At 47.4% G+C, this 10,135-nt stretch overlaps 1 protein-coding gene across 1 annotated transcript; it reads left to right on the top strand.

The window, feature by feature from the left end:
- The first annotated feature begins 2,491 nt into the window (after window positions 1–2,491).
- On the top strand, window positions 2,492–8,504 carry LOC122375312 (translocon-associated protein subunit alpha-like). The gene is made up of 7 exons (XM_043354623.1): window positions 2,492–2,669; window positions 4,172–4,252; window positions 4,539–4,664; window positions 6,182–6,293; window positions 6,620–6,767; window positions 7,343–7,595; window positions 7,861–8,504. Exons 1-7 carry the CDS (start codon window positions 2,591–2,593, stop codon window positions 7,917–7,919), a joined length of 858 nt encoding a protein of 285 aa, XP_043210558.1. The 5' UTR covers window positions 2,492–2,590; the 3' UTR covers window positions 7,920–8,504.
- The last annotated feature ends 1,631 nt before the right edge of the window (window positions 8,505–10,135 follow it).

Genomic DNA, 10,135 nt, shown 5'->3' with positions numbered 1-10,135 from the left:
AATCGGCCAACCAATAGCTTGCCTCCTGAGTGACGTCAGCGTGGCGTCATACTTTCGGTCCTCGCCCTGGTGGCGTCTATTGAAGCTAGGTTTTAAGTTATTGACATTTAAGCCACACGGGGTACATTATCGCCGTGGCGAAGTGGTTAGAGTATCGGACTGGTGATTGAGAGGTAGGTGGTTCGAATCCACTCGGCGACTTCGATTTTCGTGTCATCTGTCATTGTGCGTTTTTTATACATTTGTAACGGCGTGCACCTAAGAAATCAGCCGTAGGCATTCTTCTAATGAATATGTTGCATAAGATACATATTTGCAGTCCAACCGATTGGTTCGGTTTCGGTATTTTCCAATGGTCTTTGTTTGTATTTGGTTTGGTAGCGGTGTCTGATTTTCTGTGATTGACATCACTAATGCATAGTGCATACTATGCGAACGTAGCCAATGGAAAGACAAATGGTGCTGGGCGATGGCCATTCATTGATCAATATTTCTCACTGCCAATGGGTGATAGCACGCAGCATTGACAGGGGCGGCGCTGACCTTTTGAAAGTAGGTGGGCACTTGGCAAGGTAAAGTACCTAAAAGTAGCGAAACCTAAGATGAAAAGTAAAATTCGCACGCTGGTAAGCAGGCTATTAGATAGCTTTTCGTGTAAGAATCACCATGCACAAAAAAAGTTCGGCATAGCTGTTAGCGTAATCACGGGACGAGATAATCAGTTTCCAGCCGTCAGAGCGTCATCTATAGGAGCTATGCCCTAACTATAACTTTTACATTTCAGCCGCCAGGGGATACCTAAGTCCTCTTACTTGGAATCTAGTTAAAGTCAAAAGATTTATATTAGACGTTTATGAAGATAACTTGGGACTGGTTGTTAAGTTGCATGCTCACGGCGGGCTGTCATCAATTTATCTCTATACATGTCTTATCTGATCGATGAAATAATACAGGAATCCGTTGTCATTCGAGTGTGTTTCATAATAGCTCTTCCGACTTTGACGAATATCGACAGTGCCGTAACAAAATTGGTAGTTCAGGTATAGACTGCAACTGCAGTTCTTTTGCAACTTATTCCTTAATCAGATGAACACTTGTCAGAGATTTATTGGGCGTACGATATTGGCGTGAGAACGTAGGGGCCAAAAATGCGCGTCTACGACCGACTTCTTTTTAAGAGAAAAGAACCGCTGAAGCAAGAATCGATCCACCGACCTGTCGTCCATCACACCGAGACTCTAACCACTCGGCTACGGCGAAACATTCATGACTGATAGCCATATACAATGCAAAAATAGTCTCAACTCAAATCTAGCCTCAATGCATGCATTGTCGCGGCGGATGGCTATGACGTCGCACTAGAGATGTCGCTAGTTGATGGGCCGATTCGTGTAATACAATTGGCGAATACGCGCCCGGGATCCCGGGATCCCGAAATAAAAACTTTCGTGGTCCCGGGATTGGCAAAACGTTCCGGGATTGCAATCTCTAACCCGGAGACAGACTTCGTGATGGTGCCCCCGGAGACTTCGGGATGATACCCCCTCTGCTCTCAGACCTCGGGATGCTGCCCTGAGACCTTGCGATGGTGCCACCGGAGACCTCGGGATGGTGCCCTCGGACCTTCGAGATGGTGTCCTCTCCGACCTTGGGATGGTGCCCACGGAGAACTCGGGATAGTGCCCCCGGAGAACTCGAGATGGTGCCCCCGCGGACCTCGGGATGGAAATAGCTCCACCCGAGGCGAGAGACAAAAATGGGCCTCACGGGAGACCCCGGAAACGGTACCTTGTTCTGATAGACCTTCTGGATGGTGCCCCCTAAGGAGACCTCTGGGTTGAAGCTCCCGTCGGTGACCTCCGTGATGCATTAAAAAAAAACATCCGTGATGGTGCCCCCCGGGAGGCCCGAGGGGGGCATGGCCCCCATGACCCCCCTCTGGATCCATCACTATTCACTGCCAAGTGCAGACGTCATGTGATATGTCATCATATGTCGGGTCATGCCCTTACATACATAGGCGATTTTTTATTGGTCGATCCGTCGATTTGTGCTGCTCTAGGCCGTAACCGTATAACACATTTGTCTTCAAAAAAGGGAAAAAAGATTAGCGAAAGTGAGAGGACGGCGACCGCAGCGGACCCGGCGCTGTCGCCCTCGCTGCTCCGTGGCCGCGGGCCTCTCACTTGTCAGAGAACGTACCCGGCGGCCGCGTCGCAACGAACGTGGCCGCTGACGTGCTGGCAGGCTTGGTAGTATATACTAGCTGATGGCCCATTAGTATGTTCAGGTCAACGTTCGAGTTGTAAGAAATAGTTTCAACTTTTGCCACAGTTCGTTTCGTTTTAAAACAAAGCAGTCAAATTTGAAAAATAGCTTTTGTATGTTATCGAAATACAATGATTTTGTTTTTCCATTTTCTTGATGGAAAATGTTTTTAAAACTAGAATATGGTATGCCACTGATTATTTGCCAGATGCGTGAGCACGATTGTGGAGGATCGCAGACGATTTGGCAGCCGGGCTTGACGGGTTGTTGTCTTTCGGACAAGCATAGATTGAAGACGGGTTTGAATAAGAAATAGTTAAACATGAAGTGTAATTTAAGTCAGTTGCTATGTCTGACTGTGCTGGTCCTACCTGCAGTGCTTTTCGTCGCTTCTCCTTCTGGTAAGGTTTACATAAGTCGGCGTGGCATCACCATCATAGATTGATAACTTCGTTTATTTTTCGCTGTTTTGCTTGTAGTTCACATACCTAGGTATATCATATAGGTAACAATCGATGAATTTGAAACAAGCTTTAGTTTTCTCTATTAAAAAACATTAAGTGGGTGCCCATAAAATGATATGTGGAGAGCAACAGCAATGGATATTAGTTTGTCATGTCAAAGCCTGCTTTTCCTGAACTTATTAATAGTTAGAGCTGTTTTATTTAGATGTAGTGCTGAAATGAAAAAATATAAAAGTTATGCTGAGCTCCATGCTAAAAAAGTGCTGGAGTTATATGTTGCTGATAATCTTGGGCTTTGGTAAAAACTGGATTGTGTCAGCTGGCTGGCCAGCTGACGACGTACAATAGGTATTTAAATATAGATATAAGCGAGGCAGTAGATGGACATAAATATTTCAAATGGCTTAAAATGAAAAATTGATAGGTAAATATTTATTCTTTTATATCTAGCATTGATATGTAAGAAGCTCTGATAGCGCCACCATACGGCGCCAGCTGGCAAATAATCCAGTTAATACCAGAGCCCATAATCTTAAGCTTTTGTTCGTGTGATACCTAGGTTCCTGCGACCTACCTACCTCCATTCACACAATATGAGTCAATCTTCAAAGAAGACATTTTGCCATTGTTTGCTTAAATTTTCCCTTATATGTATAAGCTATTTCATATTTTTATATATTTCCTATGTATTTATTATCATATGCTTACATGTATTTCCTTATATATGTTAGTGGAAATCAGTGTAGCTTTAAGCAGGTGTCACACTTGTTTTTTTGCAATCAAGGTGAGATGGAGAGGCACTATACCCATAGCTGCTTTCTAATCAAACCAAATCTAACCAAACCTGACCTAACCTTACCTACAACCTACAATTTCAAACTTAAAACCTACAACCTAAAAACTAAAACCTACCACCTAAAACCTACAACCTACAACCTAACATACAGCGCTTCTCCTTGGTTGCAAAAAAAAAAGTATGATGCCTGCTTTACTACTATTAAGATCAGTAGCTAATCAATGTATCAGTATGTTGTTAATTCATACTAGAATTAAGAACATATAGAAAATATAGCTGAGTTTATTTTATATTTAGTCATTTGGTACCAATAAAGTTAACTTAACCATATAATTCCTTATTTTGTCACTCTGTTCAGCCTTCTCTGATAGGTAATATGTTTTGGCACTAGGTGCCCATTTTCAAGACTGACAAGATGATGATCATTTTTGGATGATTTCTAGCAAAAGTAAAAATAGTTCAATGAAGTTGCAGATAAGCTCTATGAAAAGGTTTTATCTTCAGGTCTCTTCTTCACTTATGCTGACAAGTTCTGGCACTTATGCTGGGCCCTTACTGACTCAATCTGGATCAGCATTGAATGTTGTGTTAGTGTTGACAGTGATTTTTGCTGGAGTTTTAACACACCTGCTCCTCTTTTCAGGTTCCCTGCCCATTGCCCGGGCAGAGGATGACATTCAGGAGGACGCAGCTGATGAGGATGTGGATGTTGATGGTGATGAAGGTAAGTTTATGCTAAATTTGTATTTGTATTACAGTTCTGTTTTACAGCTGGTCGTGGTGTCAAGTGTGGGTAATTTGAAGATGTTTTATGTTTTATTCATTTTCCATCCATTTATTTTTCTGGAGCCAAACCCCATATCATGCTCATTTCTGACTTTTAGTTCTTTGTGAGGGAATTGTGAGTTATTTTCATTGATTTGAATTAAGTGTGCATACATTTATCCCCAAATACCATTACAAATGAGCACAACGTTCCCCGTCACGGCACTGTTATCGGTCTGTTCCAGCCGAGACCGGTGACGTGGCGGACGCAGAGGAGGAGGAGGACGACGGCATTCCGAAGGCCTCGCCCAACGCCGACACCACCATCCTGTTCGTGCGGCCTGACGTGGCCGCCGCGCCCGGAGCCATGGGTGCGTGCGTCGGAGCACCGCGCCGACCGCCGCCGGCGACTTGCATGTGTGCATGCGACCGCTGCTTGTTCTGAAAGAAATTTACTCTGCAGCTTTGATCTGCTATTTAGGTCTATTAACCCGCGCCCTGGTGGGGTCTGTTTATAACGCGACCTGGTGGGGGGGGGGGGCTATTTTTTGCCCCCCCTCGTATCTCCGAAACTACTGGACGGATCCGCAAAATTCAAACGGCGTTCGAAAGGCCTGTCAAATTTGTCGAAGGAAACCAAATTTCATTGACCTCGGGGTCACCGATGACGTCACAGGTCAGGTCAAAGATGAAATGTTTCACCGTTCACGGGTCTTCTAGGGAATGCGCTATAACACCGAGGAAAACGCATTTTGTCGAGAATCAGCGGTAGGGCGTCAGTTGCCTAGTAGATATATTGCTATTAGAGGTCACTGGCAATACCAGGTCAGGTCACAGGTCAGGTCACCAAGGGTCACAGGTCAGGTCACATGAGCCCAACTTTACTAAGGTTGTGTGATACATGTTTTATGGCCAATTTTTCATTTCCAACTCAATGGTGTTGGTTATAAGACTATCAGGTACGGCTTAGGTCACTTTCTGGTGAAGTCCAGGTCAAGGTCAGGTCAAGGTCAGGCCAAAAAAGGTCAAATTTTAAAGTTGATAGTTTTGCATAAAATGGGTATTGATTCGATGCAGCTCGTCACGGGGAGTCTAATGGTGGTCTTTGTTTTGCGCTACGGGGTCTAGAATTGCTAAAAATTGAGTTTGAAAATTTGACGTCATCAATTTTGAACAGTTTTTTCGCCATAACTTCGCCAAAAAAAGAGGTATCAATCTCAAATTTGGTATGTGGATGGAAGGCGGTAAGGACTATCACATTTATTCCGGTTTTTGCGAAATTCGAAAAACTTTTTGGATTTTTCTATTATTATATCCAAAAAATCTATTTTTTGATTTTTGGGGGTCAAAATCTAAAAATTTCAAAAATCCGAGATAGCAGTTTTGTAGCCCTGTCCAATCTACAGCTTTTATGTCTTAATCATTTTTCTGTATTTGCAGAGCTATAGGCCTGACAGCTCTTCCCGTGAAACCCTTTTTTGGGTCGAAAACGGCAGAACATGACGTCACTCTGACGTCATTTCCGGCCAACCTATTATAGCCTTTGGAAAAATTTTTGGTCACAATGTGTAAAATTGATGTCCGGGAGGGTACTGAAAGTTTGGTGACGATCGGCGCAGCGGTTCTGGAGATATATCGAAAAGTCTGGAGGGGGGGCAAAAAATAGCCCCCCCCCCACCAGGTCGCGGGTTAATGGATCCTATGTCTGCCAAAACTAATCAGGCAAGTGTCCTTGTGGTTTAAATGCTCTTCATTGCTACATAACTTAACATCCGCCGTACATTTGGACGGTAAGTTCACGCCATTTCCGAGCTGTCTATCACGAGTCGTGTGCACGACTCTGCGTGTTGCGAGTTGGGCTGCTGACGTCCCGCCCTCCCTCCTGCAGAGTTGCCCGCCGGCAAACTGGTCGAGTTTCTGGTCGGATTCACCAACAAGGGATCGGACGACTTCCTCGTGGAGTCCGTGGACGCCTCCTTCCGCTACCCGCAGGATTTCAAGTGAGCAATGGCATTTACTGTACGCTGTGTGTAAGCGCGGGCATTTTACCATGGACCAGACAACTCTTGCTTGCTTGGTCAATATTATTTAATGCCTACGTTACAAATAGGTTTTAGCTTCTCTGGAGGTTGCTTTTTCTCAGGGTGTTTCAAATGTAAAATTCAATAACAGACATGAATAATGGTGTTCAATTATTTTTTAATCAATATTTTGATGGCAAGTGTTGAATTAAGCAGTTCAAATTAATGTCCTAGCCAGCAGATGGTACCAATGCCGTCGTTTTGTCCCTTTTACCAACTGTGGGTCACTGTCGTCGCTCCCGCAGTTACGTGATCCAGAACTTCTCGGCCATCGGCTACTTCCGCTCGGTGAAGCCGCGCCAGCAGGCCACCATCTCGTACTCGTTCATCGTGGCTGACGCGTTCGCCGCCCGGCCGTTCGGCCTGCAGATCAACTGCGCCTACAAGGATAAGGTACGCCAGACGGGACGGACAGGGGGACGGGAGCGGCACTGCCGCCGTCCAGCAGCTCCCGGGTAGCCTGTCTGGACAGACATGCCTCGACAGACATTTGCAATGTATCCTATCAAGCAGAGCTGCTTATGCTTTGAGATGAGGCGCTTTCGTCTCTCTTCGAAGAATGCTGTTTAAATTACATTCCCAGGCAAAACATGAACAGTGTTATATTTTTGTCTGCCTTTGGTCGTTTCTTGATGCACTTCAACAGATCTCATCTTGCAAGTAAAATGCACTAATTAAATTAAAAAAGTTTTCTCGTTTCAAATATATCGAAATGAATAAAAATAATTCGAATGTCCATTATTGGATTGTAAGTAAAACCGATTTACAGAGTTCGGCAAAATATGAGGGGAAAATAATGATTTGTGCCACTATAAGCGTCTCAGACATTCAAAACCATACACCATCAGAGGCTAGCCCCGAAAATGTGCGAAGACGAGGTATTTTTTTTTTTTTTTTTTGCTGCTGGGTCCCTCCGTGTCGTTTCCCGTATTATTTCACGCGCTCACCGCTGGACTGCCCCTCCGCAGGCGGGCCGCCAGTTCGTCAGCGCTGTGTTCAACGAGACGGTCAACATCGTGGAGGTGGACGAGGGGCTGGACGGCGAGACGTTCTTCCTGTACGTGTTCCTGGCGGCGCTCTGCGTGCTCGTGCTGGTGGCCGGACAGCAGTTTCTGGCCGGCTTCGGCCGCCGGAAAAGGGGCCGCCACACAACTGTTGAGCGCGGAACAGCGGACAACGGCGGTGTGGATTATGACTGGTTGCCCCAGAGCGCCCTGCAGAGTGAGTCCGGGCGCCGGCCGACCGATACACGGGGCGGGCAGCGGGATGAAACATCATTAGTCAACCTACTGCGTCGTCACTTTTTTGTATTATTCCACTTTAATCGAAGTGTTTCGATTTTTGAACAAAGTTGTGTTGCAATTGTCAAAGCGACTGGTCGTGTGCCTGTATTGTACCCTTTGAAGTGCTGTTCACAGTTGACGGTGTAGCGTGAACTGCGCCCTCCTTGGACACGCCGAGTGACCCGCTCCGTGTCCCATTTCAGGCTCCAGTCCTAAGAACAGCCCGCGGCAGTCGCCTCGCCAGCGGAAGGGCCGCAACTAGGCCGGCGTGCGCCGCCTATGAGGACGGCTACGAGCTGGTGGTGTTGGAGGAGGGGGCCGGCGGCGGGCCGGGGCCCGGCCGCAGCTCCGGCCGGCCGCCGGCGCCGGTGACGGCCGCGCCGCGCCGGCCGTCTCCGGGCCGGGCCGGCGCGCGGCGCGGCGTGCCGCTGTGCCTGCTGCCCGCTGGCTGACGGGCCCCCGGCCGAGCGCCTTCACACGGCGACCGGCCGGGGGCCCAGCCGACAGACCAGCCACCTATTACCCTGCCACTCATCTTCCGCCAGGTTTTTGTACAAAGAAGATGCTTTCTGTTCTCGGCGTGTCTGCGGACACGTTTGTTTTTGGTATTGGGGAAGCGTGAACGGCTCATAGAATAAATGGTGTTAAAATGTCACTTTTTTTCGTACTCGTTCCGTTCTGGTAATTTATTCGGACATTTTCATTTATTTGACGCTTTTAACGGTGATAACTACCAACCTCACGCATGTTTTCGACCGTCATTTGACGCTGCTTGCTGTTTCAGTCACTGTTATAGTAATTCACTATGCAATATTTAATGCAATACACTATGAGCCGATTACGGAACGGTGGTAGTGTTTTGGGTGCTGGAAAAGCAAACCGGAGTTGTAAGGATACCGGGACTCGCTTCTTTCTTTTAGTGACTGGACTGGACGCAACGCAAACATGCCTGTCCTCATCGGCAGTGATTATCAGTCTGCATGGGCAGAAGGCTGTCTCTCTTTACACGTCTAGAGCAGCTGGCACGTTCTGGTATTACTAAAAGCCACTCAGCACTTCACATCTTTTTTTCAAATCGCATTACCTATGAACGTGTTTTTATTGTTCGTCAATGGTACGTGGACTTGCTGTTCATGCTAGCAGACACTGTAGATTGTCTGTCAATCGCTGGTGTTCAGGTGATACAAACAAACGAGGACGAGCAAGAAACAAGGCTGATGAGCCTTGCAGATCTGCCAGGAACTTGTTTAACAATCAGGTAGCTGAGGTAAAAACTTAGCATGTCTGATACCGTCGAAGAGCCAAGCATTCTAACACATTTAAAGCCACTGCGCTGAGGTCTGATAAAAGGGATGGCGTTGGCGAAATAAAATAAAAACAAAGGCACACACTGAAGCAAAACAGCGTAAATGAGGTAGAGTCACCAGTGTAGGTTGTCATCGCTCTATCGTTCTCACGTAGGATAAACAATACCTAAAGCAGATCTATAAGTTCAGGCACTATGATGAACTATGATCGCATGATACGAAAATGATACGCTAGCACACAGGTATATGTAGCATAACACTTCATTGGCGTATGCGAAAAAAGGTCTCTGATCCTATAAGTTATCACTAAGATGAAATAAAAGTCAATGACAGAAATAGGCACCAGGATATGCGAAAAATATAGCTCGCCAATTTAGACGTTTGTAAAATTTGCATCCGCTCCCGTTCCGCCTCCAAGGATCAGAAGGTGAACGCTTCCGATTCACGGCAGTAGCTAACGAGCAATGATCCATATTGCAAATATAGCACCGGCTCAGGCTGGGCTGCCAGTCAGTTGTTAGCGGGATGGAGGAGGTTAAGTGCCTATTCTGAACGAACGGAGGGATTGGGTGCGGCGCAAAAACAATGCCTAACATCGTCCGATGACACCTCATATGCAGTTTGTGCGTCCTACGCTGCGTTTCAGGCAGCTACCACGGCCTTATTGTCGGACCGTGGTCACCAGTTACACCCTGGCCAAGAGGTTCTCCAGGCCAGCTCCCTGCCGACCAGGAGTACACCACTGCTCCCTTTGAGGCCGGCCAGCCGTCCCTCGGGCCCATTGGTCACTGTCCGTGGCTCGGGGTTCACACTGAAATGGGTCCGGGCGCCGCACACGCTCGCCAGTCACACGGACATCGCTCACGACTCCCATGGACATCGCTCGATATACAGGCAGCGCTCACGATTCACACGGACGGGCGTGGGGACACTCGATAGCGACACAGTACTTCACCGCGGCACTGGAGGAGTCACCTGTACCCTCAGCACGGCACCGGATGGCCCACCCCATGACACCAGAGCAGGGGTGGACAAATGTGCCGAGTTGGGGTAGCACGAGTCTTCCCAATTCCACGCCGGCTGCGCCGGCTTGGCTTTGGAGCCGCACCAGACAGCGGAGGTCAAGGTCACCGCCAGGGCGGCGGCGGATTTGCTGCGCCCGTGCAACCCC

This window comes from Amphibalanus amphitrite, unplaced genomic scaffold, assembly GCF_019059575.1.
Source record: "Amphibalanus amphitrite isolate SeventyFive unplaced genomic scaffold, NRLGWU_Aamphi_draft 001815F_arrow, whole genome shotgun sequence".
Classification (NCBI taxonomy): domain Eukaryota; kingdom Metazoa; phylum Arthropoda; class Thecostraca; order Balanomorpha; family Balanidae; genus Amphibalanus; species Amphibalanus amphitrite.
The sequence above is the reverse complement of the archived record's forward strand: the minus strand, read 5'-3'. Positions and strand labels throughout refer to the sequence as shown.

Excerpts from the sequence above, each read along its gene's own strand:
- LOC122375312 (XM_043354623.1), top strand. The coding sequence starts at position 2,591 with ATGAAGTGTAATTTAAGTCAGTTGCTATGTCTGACTGTGCTGGTCCTA. Across the intron at positions 2,670-4,171 it reads TTTCGTCGCTTCTCCTTCTG|GTTCCCTGCCCATTGCCCGG; the intron begins GTAAGGTTTACA and ends TCCTCTTTTCAG. Across the intron at positions 6,768-7,342 it reads ACTGCGCCTACAAGGATAAG|GCGGGCCGCCAGTTCGTCAG; the intron begins GTACGCCAGACG and ends GCCCCTCCGCAG.